The sequence below is a fragment of the Triturus cristatus genome, chromosome 10, assembly GCF_964204655.1.
Source record: "Triturus cristatus chromosome 10, aTriCri1.1, whole genome shotgun sequence".
Lineage (NCBI taxonomy): Eukaryota > Metazoa > Chordata > Amphibia > Caudata > Salamandridae > Triturus > Triturus cristatus.
The window spans coordinates 268,150,710-268,167,558 of record NC_140593.1 but is presented as its reverse complement, the minus strand read 5'-3'; the positions used below and the strand labels follow the sequence as shown (position 1 = coordinate 268,167,558).

At 41.3% G+C, this 16,849-nt stretch overlaps 1 protein-coding gene across 1 annotated transcript in view; it reads left to right on the top strand.

Moving 5' to 3' along the window:
• VPS50 (VPS50 subunit of EARP/GARPII complex) overlaps window positions 1-16,849 on the top strand; it is a 748,521-nt gene that overhangs the window by 260,801 nt on the left and 470,871 nt on the right. The window contains exon 17 of the mRNA XM_085630983.1: window positions 5,385-5,475. Coding sequence (XP_085487109.1) covers window positions 5,385-5,475 — 91 coding nt within the window. The remainder of the gene's footprint in view (window positions 1-5,384; window positions 5,476-16,849) is intronic.

Genomic DNA, 16,849 nt, shown 5'->3' with positions numbered 1-16,849 from the left:
TGTGATTTATTGAAAGACTATGATAACCAATTCACAGAGAAAACACATTTGCTTCAAAGCCTTTCATTGGAAGCAAATTGTGATATTTTGTTTAAAAATATATTTGTATTTGGTTTTCTAATGCATCCCAAACAGTTATCATTTGGAGCACACTAGAAGCAATTACAGTGAAAATGCGTAATATTGGGTTACACCCTTACCATTCTATGCTTACCAATTCCATTATGTTTTTTCAGCGATTCTTACCATATTTAAATGTGGTTGCTTGTAATTAAGTATCACCAGAAGGACACCATACACTTTGAAACATTGATCAGCAATGCAACAAGTGTGTTGGAAGTGGGAATCTGTTCAGTTTATTTAGTGTTGGCCAAAGTGTTTCCAGATTTTGTCTGGAGTCCCCAACACCAACTTCCAGGGAAGCCTAGTGTCAGGGGTGAGAACAGTTTTCATCTATGTTATACTAGTTTGCCATTTCGACTGGTTTCTAATATACTACTTGGTAAGGCATCAATGCAAGTTCAATCTAGTGGTCCTCTTGTGCATAAATGCAGACTTGTCTGTGTTACAAGATCCTACATTACCCCTAAAATGGTTTTCCTACCAGTTTGGTGAGGATGTTTTTATCGACAATCATCTATGGCATTGGGTAGTACATATCTATCCTTATCTTTAACTCTGTATGTATAAGGGTTATTGTGGCTGCTCTCATGGCATCACACCGTATTCTTGCATTCTATGAAAAGCCTTGGTGCCATGGTGCCACATGGCTCTGTTTTTAAAAAAATAAGTACTCAGTGAAGCAATTTGAGCCCAGTGTTCTCCCAATCTGAGGGTCCAAATGCGCATGCCGCATTTGAGAGATCACTGGCTCTACCTTTTCCCCATATCGCAGAGAATGTGCAGTGTCCCAAGCTTCTCCACGTTGAGTTCTCAAAAGAGTTCTTGCTCGGAGGTGCCTTTCGCTTGGATTGGAGTTCTGGATTCCTGTACCCTTTCCCCCTTCTGCTTCTCCTGCTCAAAGTTGTGAACATCAGCAACAACTGGGCCCAAGTCATTCTAGAGGCTTTGAACCGTGCAAGGAGAGTGTGGTGCCATGAAATTCTGGCCATGAGCATGTCCTCTGATCTGGCGACCCCTTTGGGAGAACCTCCAATCGCCGCAGCAGCAGGGCAGGGTCTTGCCCCTGAGCCTGCACAACCTACACAACCATGCGTGGAGATGGAGCTGCAACAGTTAATGGCTTTTGATCATCCTTCTGTAGTTGTGGGTGTCATCTTGGAAGCCAGGTCTCCCTCCACCAAAATGATTTATGCGGGACCTGGAAGAAGTTGGTTGTGTGTTCCTCCTGCAACACTCATGACATTTTGTTATTTTGTATAGCTATAGCCCAGCAAGGCTTTGCAGTGGCAACGGATGAAGGTTATTTATTGACCCTTTCAGCCTTTTTACGTTTACCCGATCAGCCATCTATATTTAAATCACCTGTTGTTTTGTGCTTTTTTTTGAAAGAGCTGACTCGCATGCTCCCACCAGCATCATGCCTCATAGTGATTACATCAGCTCTTCGTTTGAGTGAGTTACAAGCATTGCCTATCCAGCAAATGTATGCCATCTTCTTCTCAGACAAGCTGGTACACATTTCCACATAGGATAGTCTGTCACTTTGCAAGCTTTTAGTACCACCTCACCTGCCCAAGGAATTGGAGATGCTTTATCGACTAGACGTAAAGAGACCCCTAAGCTTCTACATCAATCTCACCAGAGAACACCAGGTAGACGATAAGTCTTTTGTGGGCATTTTGTGGACAAAAAGGGAAGGGCTGTGCAGAAGTGTGCCATTTCAAGATGGATTGGCCTTGCCATCTTAATCTGTTACGGTATGACCCAAGAAACAGCGTCCGGGATGCTTATGTGCTTATTCCGCTAGAGAAAGGACTGCTATGTTGGTGTTGATTCACACGTTCAAAAAGTACTACTGCTTCGATAGCTAGGTCTGTCAAGAAGGGCTTTTTGCCTCTACAGTCCTGCAGGACTTTTTGGTCTGAGCCCTGTCACAGACCCACCAGCTGAGGAGATACTTATTTGGTATGTATTCACAAGGTGAGAAATGTACAGTTGGAAGTATCCATCAGAAGAAAAATCTGCTAACCTTCAGTAATGTTCTTTCCGATGGAACTACTATGGTTAGCACCCACTTGTTCAATGTTTCAGATTCCTATCTGCCAGATGCCATGATATAGCTTCACACACCAGATTGCCAAACAGAAGGGGGGGTTAATTGGTTGTGAATTTCTGTTCCTGGAGAAGTGACTTTCACCAGAATCAGATTGTCGTAGAGATGTTGGTTCTTGTTTTGATATCTTTTTAGTGAGTGGACACCTCTGCACTTGCTGTTGTCGTTTTTCTGGCTAGTGAGGGGATTCAGCACTCCGTGGGTAATATCAGGCATCGTTTGACTTATATTATTGCTTGAAAATGTGTCCTTTTGTCCAGACAAACAGCCTTTATGGTCTCTGCCTCATTGTTCATCTTAATCATTTCTTCCTCTGTGTACTGACTAAATCGCCTAGTACCAGAGAAAGGTAGTTTGATAATTCCTTATTGTAGATCAGGATTCAGGGTGGTTAACTTTTACCAGAATGATCAGTGGAGTTATATCCCATGGTGATAGCCTATGGCAGCTAATCCTTCCCTATTAACAGCTGCAACTTGCAAGACACCAGGGAGTGTTTGATGACCATCCCTCGAAATATTGTCGCCTATGTATCGGAAGGTCATCTATGATTGATCTCATTCTTTCCTAGATTTCCCTGTGATAATGGCCAAGGAGGACTGTAGCATTCACTTTTTTTAATGCTGTAACTTCGGTGTTGCACATTTTTCTCCCTGCTATAAGTATTCTTTTGCTCTCTCTTTGGGGAGGAGCAATTGTTTCTGGTGCCAATGCATAACCCTTTCTGACTGAGGTGACAATCAGAGTCTGGCTTAGGCTCAAATTTCAGGAACGGTGGATCCCATTGGTATCCTGTTGTGGGAGTGTCTATATATTTTTTTGCAGTCTTAATGTGACTGCTTTCACAATGGTCGGTGTTAGGAATGTTTCTTAAACAATTTCTAGGAGTCCCGAGGCCAAATTTCTCAGAATTACGATTGCTTCTAGATGGCAAAGTTGGTATTTTCCCTAGTAGTGGCACGGGAACCATATGAGGAACAGATCACCCAGGGGTGATATAGATGTCTCTCTTGAGGCCATTTTGGATTTGTATTGAGAGTTCAAATTGTGGAAATGTTGTTGTACATGACTGGAAGAGATAAACCAAGAGGAGCCCACAGAGTTTGCTATGGGTTCTCTGAGACCCATAACCCAAGACTCCCTAGAGGACATGTTGTGCATCTTCAGAGAGTCCTGGTCTATTTGTAGGAGTAGTTGTGAATCGAGATGATGAAAATCTAGTTGTTAGTGAAGCAGAGTCCAATATTGACGAATGAAAGGGATGAATTGAATGAATAGATGGTGAAGGAGAGGCAGGGAAAATCATGGAGTGCCTGGGCATCAGGGTTTTGGATTCAACATTAATCATTGATGAAGACACTTAATGACAATCTGTGCCTCTTCGATGTCGACGGTGATGTGTTTTCCATCAAAGCCATGACTGTAGGCTGCGAAGCGTTACCAACGATGAACCAACCATCGAAGGCAAACATATTTGCGCTGAGGGTTTCCACATCTTCAACGCTGTACAGGAGTGACGTCTAGAATGGTGGCGATGACAGTGCTTCTTGTCATGTCTTCTCCCTCTCTCTCTAGATCTTCCTCTTGGGAAATCCTTTTTAAGTGTAACCATATGAAAGAGGTAGGAGAGTTGACTGGATGACTTCTCAGCTCTCTTCTTCCTCCTCTTTCTTCAACATCATGTCTTAAAGCTTCACCTGAGCCTTATCCTTTCTCTGACTTTTTCTATCCTTCTGGGCATTTTTAGGAAGAACCCACATTCTTTGGTTCAATGGGAGAATCATGAGCAATGAAAACACTGTCTTTCTGAGGCATCCTTTCTTCAGAAAAAAAATCTATTTCCCTGGAATAAACTTCAGGAAAACAGAGATATGAAAACCTCCAGGTGTTTTAGGATTCTTCTCTCACAAGCAAGAAAAAAGAATTGTCACTGAGAAAGGTTACTACCAGTGAGATGCACCATGATTAGTGGAAGCACCAGAGCACAGCAGTCTTTTTTTTTTTCTCCACAGCTTTATAATGTAAGCCTATCAGTCTGCATTTCTTTCCATTAATGATAGACAGTCTTGGTATGTTTTTACATTTCAAATGCTGCAATTTAGTTGCAAATTGACTTGAGTGTTTTGCAGCCTACAGTTTGGGAAAAACCTGACTTTGGATAGACTTTTGAAGAGTGCTTCACCTCATATAAACCTATGGACATAGGTACTATGTACATACTGTTAAGTTAACAAATATAGATTTGAATTATTCTGGGATCCACACACCCAGCGAGGAATTATTCAAACATTTATGACTTCAATGAAGATTCCTATGAGGCAGAACCAGGAGTACAAGTAAGTAACCATTTCTGCTTTGGTACTTTACTCCATGGAAGAGGGAGGCCTGTGCAGCATTCCTTAGGAACTACACTGAGCCGCCACACAATCTCTGTATGTATAAGAGTTGGTAGCAGTCAAACTAGTGCAAGAGAACAGGTCAACAAGTTGAACGAGCCAGCATAAAATCCCTGGCATTTTTAATTTGTATTTGTTTTCAGTACATTTTGCCAATTATAACTTGAACGAGATTGGACTTTTGAAAAAAATTGCATGCTAAATCGTAGATGGTGGCAAGCACCTTTATGTTGCATGTGTCCAATTACTTGGACAAGTAACAGGAATTAAAAAATGCCCAGCCTTAGTTGTTTGAATATTGCAAACCATGATGTATTAGTCATATTGAAACCATTGGCTTATTAAAGTTTTATAACGTGAAGCAGGAAGTTGGAACAAGTGAACATTTTCAGCTGTGGTGTTTGATGTGTGTTATTATCTTGTTGAAATCATCTTTCCTTTATTAAAGTTAGTGTACCCTATGAAAGGTTGTCAGCGCCTTAAATGTTTGGGGGATTCACCGCAGATTGACACGTACTTAATTTTCAGTCACTAAAAACAAATCAAGGTTTTTATCAAGAAAATTTATTGGTCAATCATCAGGTAATATTTTCAGCTGAAATAGACCCATGATGGAGAACCATTTGGAACAGAAGGAGGGTGTGTTATGTTTCCTGACTCAGGTGAATTGAAAGAAACTGATGTAGTGATTAATGACACACGTCTTAAATGTTGTTTGAAGTGAGTTTTAAACAGGTGTTTGTTTCTTTCAGAACCCGGCTTGAAGAACTGCGAATGTTCTTGGAAAATGAAACTTGGGAGCTTTGCCCAGTAAAATATAACTTCAGCATTTTGCAATTGCATGTAAGTTATTGTGGACACATCATGAAGGTCCTGTTATCCGTGATAATTATTACTTTCCTTGTTTTGTCAGAACAGTCTACTAAAGCAAAAACAAGAGATAGTAAAAGGTGGGTCTGGTGACAAACTTTTCAGAAACAGCATTTTCTCCACGAGTTTAATAGGCATTAGCATGGTGACTCCCTGCTCCTTAAGACTACTGCTGATGAACACTATTATTACTAAATCAGACCATACACTTAAGGTAGCGGAAACCATGCCAAGCCGGTAATGTAGAATCTACATAGGTTTCTTGAAAGAGAGGATTTAATTGGGATTGTGCTCCTCAACAAGTCGGGAAACACTAGAAATAAAGAAGCACATAAACTCTCTAGTCTGCATCCTGAGTGAAGAGACTGTCATCATGAATGTGCTGTGCTTTGTCATTCAGGGTAATTAGCTTGACAAGAATGTATTTAATTTTATTTAGTTCTCATTAATTCAGGAAATTGAAACAATTTGCAAAATCTGTCACTGTATGTTGAAGGCTAACCATGCAGATTGCATATTTTTCACATTTAAGCTGTTAAAACAATGTACTGTATTTGTTCATGTGATTAATTGTATGTATGTGTAAAATACACCCACTTGCTACCAAGCACATATTATATTCAAGATCTGCTGCTCGGCTTACAAAGACAATCACCTAAAAAATTACCTAACGGACTTGCATAGTATCTCTGGATAACAAAGAAGATCCAGAAGCAAGACCTCACATCACTCGGAATTTCTAAAATTTGGGTTCTTCCTTGCACAAAATCAAAGATTCTCTGGAGCGTCAACATGGGTCTGGAACTCTCTTCCTGTAGATCTAAAAACAGAACCCAATTTACTCTTATTTGGAAGATCTCTAACATTCTCCTCTTTAGATTACACCTGAACTGGATTAGATACATAATTTGACAAACAACCATGGTTCCCTAACACCAGCCTAATGTCCGATCTATTATTTCTTGATGTATTTTTATGTTCTACTAATATTCTTTTTTGTTTCTTCTTTATTATTTTTTGTAAAGCGCACTAAACTTTTAGTGTCACTATCCTGTATAAAATATTTAAATATGTGAGCATAAACAATATATGCCTTAATTCATATTTATTGTAAATCCTTTATGATCATCCCATTGCAAATAAAAGTTAAATTTACATTTACATTACAAAAATAGAAAACAAAACAAATAAAATAACCTATGTAAGAAAGTCAGTAACTCAAACCTTCCGAAATCTTACATTAAAACAGCTTTGAGGCATAAAAACAGAGAATAGACTACTGTGTAAATCCAAGATTAGGATGTATGAAGTTTTTTTGTTTCTTTAATTTTGACCTGGTTTAGTTTGGCTTCACATGGATGAGCAAGTGCCCTAGTCATTGATCTTGCTAATGAGACAGAGCTTGGTTAATAATTTTGACTAGTCAACAAATAAATTGAATGTCTGCTGCTTCATGCTTTGAAAATAGGCCAGAACACATTTTTTCCATCCTTTGAGTTGGACATGGCAAGTGGAAATCATATTTGTTATTGATTCCAGTTTGTCTACAATATCCACTTGAAAACCTTGCATCATCGTCCTATCCTGCCCTCAACTTCGCAGTAGGAAGAAGCCGAAAACTGAATTATATGAGGTTTTTGTTGACTTGTCTTAAAATGAATCTGTAAGTAATACTGCAGGTCTAATTTGGCTTACCAATTTATCAGGATCTTTCTCGTTTATGCTTCAGTAGTCTTTGTATATTCTCTATTAACGTCCTTAGCATAATTTTTTCTTATGCTTTTCATTTAAAACAGTATGTCCAAGTTTGTTAAGCATGTCTTCAGCCATTTCAAATTATGCTATGATTCTATTGCAGTTTTCTAAAAATAGAGAAGTTTTATTTGAGAAAGAATTGTTAAGTTCATACCAGATTGTACACTTCAGTTATCCCTCATTGACACTCTGAAGTAGACCGCAGTAGTTTTCACATTGTCAATATGCAATGTACATCAACAGGATAAACTAGTAGCAGTTGTGCTGTGGGGTTGAAATTTGGAAGCAAAAAAATACGTCAACATTTTTTGCTCATTATCTCTAATACCTCAGTCAATATATTCCCAAAGGTAATGTGGCCTTAGTTTACTGAGAAAAAGAATTTAGGAGAAAAACATCAGCCATGGAGCTTGACAAGTTAGCGTATAGCTTCCCTAATTTGTGTTGTGTGGAAGTGGCTTTACATTTCTTGGTGTTTAGATATGTTTTTATACCTACTTTTGTTTTGCTACAAGGTCATTTATTTAGCTGCATTTTTCTGTGATAACACACCAATTTTATTGTGGTGAAACAACACAACTCTTCAACTTCACAGAGGCCGTTGTGAACTGAGTGACTTATGTTCCTAGTGTGGCTTGGGGTGAATTTCAAAACGTGTTGTGGACAATGGGTATAGGAGGCAAACCATGTCCAGTGGCTTATTAAATACTGTTGTTAGGTTGAGTAACTAAAGTTGATCATTTGTGGTACAGTTCTGCACCAGTAGGGTGTGCATCTACATTGTTGTGGCTTGCTAATAATAGTGGTTCGTCTGCTAGCTCCAGACTGTTTTTATTGCTGATGAGGTACATTTCTTATTGGAAGTCTCCTGCACCTTTTTCTGTTTGAGATCCTGAATTATGCGTCACCTGGCTCAGTTTCACTAACACCGCTGATGGTGAGAGATAACATTTCCACCCCATTGCATGTTACAGTAATTTAAAACGATCACTTTCTGCTCTCTTCAAGAGTCAGCATTTTCCCACTGTGTATTTTCACTGGGTGTCCATCTTTTGCTTCTTGGTTTATAACCTCTGTACAGGAAATAATATCTTCGCAACTGCTTCTAAAGAACTGTGGTAGCCATTGTGGCTTATTTACACAAACGTGCTGATACAGGTGTCACTTGCCACCCACTCTTAGAGTTATCAGTTGAGCTGTGTCTGGGCATGTCCCACCTACTGCTTACCACTATTTTGGTAGCTGATGTAGGGTGAAGATTTCAGCCTTACCTCCACTATGCTCACCTCATAAAGGAAAGGACATCCTTCAGATAGCATCTAAGACTAGCTCCCACATATTTACCTTGTACATTGAACAATCCCCAGCCAATTATATCACCACTCAAATCTGTTCACTTTCCGACTGGAGGCATATCTTATCCCTGTTGCTGGACACCTTAGAAACAATACTATACTTCCTTTTAGTTTTGCATGTTTCGGGGGGAAATCAAGGAAGATACGTTATCTGTTGCCCTTATATCAAATTCTTTTCGCATTTTGGGCTGCATTGAGTAGCCAAATCTCGTCTTTGTATTGCATTAATCATACCATACGTTGTGACTGGGATCATCCTCTGTATCAGAAATGTGTTTCTTATCTCAGCCATTGTGTCCTGAAGTGTACTAGCTTCTTGCTGTAGTTTGTTCATGTTAGTAACGAGTGAGTCAGTTTTGGTTACCAGGATCTTGTTCAAGAATCTAGTCTCTTTTGTGTTGCTGATAATGTTGATGTGTGCCATTGCATCAGAGGATTGTTGGTCCTTGGTGGTTGTATTATTTGTGGAGAGATGTCCCTTCATTTATGTCTGGCTTGACAGCACAGCTGTTGCCAGACCTTATGTGATCAAAAAAGCTTTCAGAAGTACTACAGATAGGATCAGTGGCTCAGGAAAGATGTGGGTTCATCCGAGTTCATTTTTTTTAGTCAAAAGCTGTCTTATTCCACAGAAAGAGAGCTTTCCCTCCAAACTAATGTGATCATTTGTATATCCAGCTGCTTGAGCCAGGCAAGTAAAGCTATTGTCTTTGACCTTTCTGTCACACACATGCCACTGTGATGGATGGAGCTTGTACTTTAAGGTCACACAAATTGTTAAACAACTTCTCCTACATAATTATAGTGTTCATTTTCCTCTGTTTGCTGTGTGTGACAACGTATGCTCAGTAAAGCAGGGTTGTGTTGGTTATGGTGTCGCAATAATGACAAAGGAAGGTCCATTGCAAAAAATGTATGTCAGATTTCAAATAGCTTTGATTAGTTTAAAATAAAATTGTAGGACATAGCTAGTGGGTCTGACTTACTTAGTGCGAAAAGCATTTATCTGATAGAGACATCTAGTCACAGATTCCTTACTTTTGACTTTCCCAGGCTTCAGACTGGATCCGGAAGATATTTCCTCGATAAATACCCCTGCACGCCAATAGGTGGCGTTGGTTAGCTCCGCATGACGCAGTTGGCGCCGTCCGTGGCAGAAGTGATGTCTGCGTCACCTATATAGGCGTCATCTCAGTACCCTGACGTCAGTTCTTTTCTTTTCGTGCCAGTGCCGTGCTGATCTGTGTAGAGAGCTTCCCTCTGTCACTTTTGACATGATTTGTTTACATTTTGTCAACCCCTTTTTTGGTGTGTACCATGTCGAGGAAGTGTGCATGATTCAAGCCATGGGGCGCTTGTCACTGCTCCATATTGGAGAGGGACCCGCATTTGATTTGCCTCTGATGTCTGGATTGCGACCATGACTCAAGTGGTGCTTCGACTGCCGGGCCACGGCTCCGAAGGCTTTGAGGAAGCGGTCCCTTGACTCCTGGATCATGGCTCCGAAGGCTTTGAGGAAGCGGTCCATCGACTGCTGGACCATGGCTCTGAAAGCTTTGAGGAAGCAGTCTGTAAAGCTCCTTGTGGCCTGGCAGGTGACACCACGTCGCTCGACTCATCGGAAGTCCAGATCAAGAGGAAGGTCTGGGAGTCGCTACAGGAGTCCCAAGTCCTCTTCGTCTCATTCAAAATCATTGGGATATTCACGTAAGGCATGAGACACACAAGAAGTCGAGGCGTGCTTCGTATTCTCTCCATCCATTGGCTGATGGGCCGGAGGCACCTCAGCGTTCAAGGCCTCATTCTTCGAAACCTGCGCCTGGGATGGCTCCGCACCACCCCGATTTTCCAGAAGCCGAGCGACCCCCGCCCAACTTGTTGCAGGGACTCTGCACAAATACAGAACTATGCGCAGGAAATGGGACCTTGGTGTATAAGGACTAAGTCTTCCTATCACCTTAGTACCCACAAACACAGGACCGACTAGCTATAGTGTCGCACTTGCTTTCCTACTCACTCACAGAGAAACAACACCCCAGAACGCAACACTTCCAGATCTCTCAGGAATTGCAGTAACAAGACGCACCCTTTCGGTCACTCTCTTGTACTTGTCCACAATAAGATCTGATGGAGGCATGAAACAGTTTAAAATATTTATTTTAACTTACGTGCCCTAACATGCAGTATACGTGCCACAACAAGCAGGAAAATGCATAGTACAATTATTAATAACAACAGAACAAAGTGGGAGAAGGCCCAAGGGAAAATTTTTTTTTTTTTTTAAAGACCAGCAGGTTGTAAATCCCCTTAACCAAATCAACTATAACACAGAACAACCCGGGTCTGATGTTGAGTCAACAGGGATAAGCAAAAAGCATATCTACTAATTTCGACATCTCTAGTTAGATAAGAACCCTTTGGGGAACAGAACCCATCAATCACCGAGGAGTCAGTGTGTTGTCATCATCTGGGTCTGTCTCTCTTAATACATCGCAACAAGTCTAGGTGGAACGACCTGTTTGCGAGTAAAGAGGAATGGTATACGAGGGTTATAATCAAATCTCCACTAGAGATGACACAGACCAAAAATTGAGCTCTCGTTCAGGTGAAAGGGGTTCTAAAAGTGCAGCATTAAATCAAAAATGTGTGAATAAAACTGGCTAGGGGAACTCAGAAGTGCTTTAATCAGTAGAGTGCCTCTGCCAGAATTAAAAAGCAAAATGGCAACCTGGCATAAATACGTTGTCATTATGCGCGTTGTCCATAGTATATGGTCGACATGTTTCTGCCCGCTACGATCTAAACAGTATCAAGGGCATTCATCAGGACCTATTTTTGCTGCTACTATGTAAAAAATGTGAAAATTATAAAAATATAACTGACAATCCTACCACCGGTTGAACTCTACGGATGTCTAAACCGGAAACCTAGGAGAGTAAAGAGACAAGAAATAAGAAAATGCAAGGAGTTATCAATGTTGACTAACAGACAACAGTATATATATACCGTCTTAGATAGCACAAATAATGTGTCATGTACATCCACTTATTTATTAGATTGTACTTACCCCAGAATTCTGGGTAATACCCTCACCTCAACCTGGTCACTACTCAGGGAAGGGGGCCCCGCTCTGATAGGGAGGAGGAGAAAAAGAAAAAAGGCTGATGAACACATGCCCAAATCTTTGTATTCCCCATCTAGATGGCTATAAAGAGTGGTATAGAATTTGTCCATGTATAGGTTTAAAAGTAGGTGGAGGCAAAAGTATGTGGCAATAAAGTCTTCACACAGTTCTAGCCAATTGTTTGAAGAGACAACTCTAACCCTCCAACATGAGTAGTGTTTACGAAAAACAACTGAAGAACTAAAGAACCAGGGTGTTCTTCTACAAAGCGCCAGTGTTAGAGGCTACAGTTTAACTGGACTGAATTCTGACTACAAAAAGAGACACAGCGATGTGAATCAAGCTTACCTCTCCGTCGGTACCCCGGGGCGGTCTATGAGTAAAGACCAGAGGTACCGACGTGAGCGAGAGGAAGATGTTTTATAGCACGCTGTAACAAGAAACAGGTGAATCTAGTTGCCTAGGTGACTTCGGCACTGCCTGTTGTAATAAAAGCGGCGTGAGGACCCAGCTCACTTTGTCTCGTAATGCGCATGTGTAATAAGAGAAATATTACACCGGCTGAGCATGCGCATATAGTGTATAGAAGACACTACTGTAGAACAGCTCCCGGGCTGAATGGTGTTAACAGAATATCTTTGACACTTGAACGGAATTAATTGTCGAACACAGGAAGAGTGTCTCGTACATATTTATACTATAGTGTGCAACCCAATGTAGTCATTTTGAAAAAATTTTTTTTGTTAAACGTGTGGAAATAACACGAAAGCATTGTAGGGACAACATATGAGTAAGGACTACTTTACATGGAAGGAATGTATGTTGTTTGTGCCCCTCGTCTGTGTACATGGCAGGTCTATGTGTATACTATCTCACCCAGCGCGGCTGAAACAGGAAATGTAGGGCCTGGCTAAAACGAGCAGAAATCATAAGGGTTAATGACTAGACCCAATACTGCTAAGAAACAGCATGGGGGTAGAGGTATGAAGATTTTGGGATAAATTCAAATATGTATGTGTTAACTCGTTTGAGAGATCTTTAAATAAAACACATCAACCGCTATGTATAAATCTCACAAATGGTGAGAAGAGGAGGGACTGGATCCATCAAAAATAGGATGAGATCCACAGAACAAAGTGTTGACTGAGATGGAATAAAGGGCACACTACTGACTACCCACACAACTCATAGCAAAAGCCAGGGAATATCGTCATTAAGTCCTGTCACATCTGAATGTAGACGATAAACCCATTTCTGTTCTCTACAAAGGAGAAAACGTTGGATGTCCATAATATGTTGGGGAATATAAGGTTGTTCGAGTATCACCCAACGTAGATCTGTTTCTCTATGGCCTGCCGAAATAAAGTGGTTGGTGAGTTTGGTGGCACTCTTCTTGCACCGAATAGTGCTCTTATGCTCTGCTATCCTTAGTTTAATTTTTCGTGATGTCATCCCCACATAATTCATTTCACAGGGGCACTTTATGAGATAAATAACTCTCTCACTGTTGCAATTGGTGTGTTTATCCAGCCGCCAAGGTCTATCTGTCCCAATGTTGACCTCTATGGTGTGTGATGTCTGGGGACACACCGAACAATTCCCACAGGGAAAGTGGCCTTTCACTGGAGGTAAGCCGCACAAGGGCACCACCTCAGATCTCTGGGGTGCTCGGGGGCGTGTGTGTATCAATTGATCCTTAATGTTCTGACTCCTTTTGTAGGCAAATAGAGGAGGAGGCAAAATCTGCCCTTCGATCTTGACTACTCTCCAATTCTTGAGGATGCTCTTCTTCAGAGCATTGGAGTAGCCGGAAAAAGTGTTAACACAAGTAATCCTATTTTCCTCAGTGTTAGGATTACAAATTCTTGTCTCCAGGAGAGCCTCCCTGTGATTGTTGAAGGCTCTCTTCATAGATGTTCTTACGGCTTTCTTGGGATATTGTCTATCCAGGAGTTGAGAAGATAGTTGGTTGGCATGCTCAAAATATTTTGAAGTTGTAGAACAATTGCGCCGAACACGGAGAAATTGTCCGAAGGGCAAGTTCTCTCGTAGAGATCTCGGATGAAAACTCTGAAAGTGTAACAGCGAGTTCCGAGCCATCGGTTTCCTGTATAGTTCTGTAATCAGGATGCCATCCTGAGAACTGATCGAAAGATCTAAGAATGGAAGATTCTCTTTCGACGCCACACAGGTAAATTTCAGAAAATCGTTTCTGTTGTTCAACCATGAGTGGAAGTTCTCGATTGTTTCCATAGGTCCTCTCCATATGACTAAAATATCGTCTATGTACCGTTTCCAGGACAAAATATGGCCTAGAAACGGATTGGTGGTGGACAATACCTCAGCCTGTTCAAATTGATGAACATAAAGATTGGCTAGGGAAGGGGCAAAAATACTCCCCATCGATGTTCCGGAGATCTGTAGAAATAACTGATCCTCAAACTGAAAAAAATTCTCCTTCATCGCCATAGTTGCGCAGAACATGATGAATTCAACTGGAGTGGGACTCTGCAGATCTGTAGTTTCCAGAAGTGTTCGTATAACAGCTAGAGTCTCATCCTGTGGGATGCAGGTGTATAATGACTCCACATCAAAACTCACAAGGAAGTCTTGTGTGGAGTCAAATGGCATTCCTTCCAGGATGCGCAAAAGGTCCTTAGTGTCCTCAACATATGTGGGCATAGTTTTCACTAACGGTTTCAGAAAAAAATCCACAAAGGTGGACAGGGGTTCAAGGAGTGACCCTATCCCCGAGATTATAGGTCTACCTGGGGGGGGTAACACTCCTTTATGTATTTTTGGTAATACATAAAAGTAGGGAACCACTGGAAAAGTGGTTTTCAAAAATAATGCCTCATGGTTCGTAATCCAACCTTGTTCTAAAGCATCATCTACTCTCTCCTTGATGGTAGCTGAAAGCCTCTTGGTGGGATCTAATTTGAGAGGCTGGTAAAAAGTACCGTTGGTAAGTTGTCTCATACACTCACTCCGATATGTTGCGGTGTTCATGATAACTGTAGCGCCCCCTTTGTCCGCGGGTTTGATGGTAATTGACTTATCAGATGATAAAGTCTTGAGAGCGAAGTTTTCATTCTTCGACAGGTTCATAAAAGGTCTATTCTCAAGTTGGAACAGTGCTTCAGCATCCCTTAAGACAGCCCTCTCGAAGGTCAGTATTTCTGGAGGAATTAGATGTGTTGGTGGGTTAAAGGTAGATTTGGGGCGCAAACCAGTGTTAGTGATGTTCTCATCATCGGCCTCTTGTGGTTTGTTGCCGAAGAAGGCACGTAGTCTCACTTTTCTAAAGAAAACCGCTAACTCTTGTCGAGTTTGGAATGAGTCTCCTTTATATGTTGGGACGTACCCAAGACCCTTCTCCAGGACGGTAGTCTCATCCACAGTAAGAAGGCGGTCGCTTAGATTCACAATCAAGCTGTTGTGTTGCTCGGGCCTGGTGCTGTTGGATCTCTCAGGTTGCTCCGAGTCCGGGACGATGGAGGGCTCCAATGGACCGTCGTTTGGGCGGGTCTTCTTTTGCCTCTGGAACGGCGTTGGCCTTGCCCTAAAAAAGGCGGTTGTTGGAAACTGTCAGGATGTAGTGGACCCGTATACATTGGTTGTTGGAAGTAAGGTTGTTGAAAATTGTAGGGGCCAGGCGGCCACCATTGTGGCTGAGGGGGACCTCCAAAGAAATTACCTCTCCTGGGCCCTCTTCTCCTCCAATTGCGGCCACTAGAAGATTGATGCATGCCTGGGTCTGAATCAGATGAGTTGCCATCACTCCCAGATGTGGAGTAGTTCGAACCAGTCCTGCCACTTTGTTGGTTATATGTGGGAGGAACATAGGAGTCACTCGTGTAGGGGTACACTTTGGTCATAGAGAATTTAGCCAAATCCTTCTTAAATTTTATGATTTTGTTGGCCAGAATGTTATCTCTAAACTCTTTGCTGGTTTTATCAGTTTCTTTAGACTGTTTATTATAGGTAGCCGTGACTAGTACTGATTTTATCTGAGACTCTAAATGTTGTATCTCGACTAGAATGTTATCCGCAATCCTCTTAGCTGTTGTGATTATCAGGATTAGCCAGTCACGTGTGCACCGCCATGCCACCAAAGACCAATCCTTGAGGAATGTCTTGTCCTCTAGGAACAATCTCGGTGCATTGTTTACTATGAGGCCGGTCGGGGCACAATCAGCCCGTAAATATTCAGTCATAATGGCCCCATGTACCTGTGTCCGTGCATGTGAACGTTTAAGAAAAAGGACTTTACTCCAATCATCATTATTGATAATGGTAGTGTTAGTAGGTAAGTCAATAATAGATGGTGTTTGGAGAATGTCTAATGCTACTGCATCATCAAAAGCAAGGCCCTGTCTTTCTGACATTGTTAGAAGGGAGTATTCACGATTTTGATAGAAGTGAAGTTTCAAGAAGAATGATTAAATAGCCAACATCGCCATCCACCTATGGAAACAAGACAAAAAACATATACCACTGAAGCCAAAGAGCGTTCTGAATCCTCTCTTAAGGAAAAAGGACTCTTTAAACAAACGTAAGGACCTACGGCCAGAAGGCCGCTCTATAGTAATAACAACAGAACAAAGTGGGAGAAGGCCCAAGGGAAAATTTTTTTTTTTTTTTTTTTTTTTTTTTTTTTTTTAAAGACCAGCAGGTTGTAAATCCCCTTAACCAAATCAACTATAACACAGAACAACCCGGGTCTGATGTTGAGTCAACAGGGATAAGCAAAAAGCATATCTACTAATTTCGACATCTCTAGTTAGATAAGAACCCTTTGGGGAACAGAACCCATCAATCACCGAGGAGTCAGTGTGTTGTCATCATCTGGGTCTGTCTCTCTTAATACATCGCAACAAGTCTAGGTGGAACGACCTGTTTGCGAGTAAAGAGGAATGGTATACGAGGGTTATAATCAAATCTCCACTAGAGATGACACAGACCAAAAATTGAGCTCTCGTTCAGGTGAAAGGGGTTCTAAAAGTGCAGCATTAAATCAAAAATGTGTGAATAAAACTGGCTAGGGGAACTCAGAAGTGCTTTAATCAGTAGAGTGCCTCTGCCAGAATTAAAAAGCAAAATGGCAACCTGG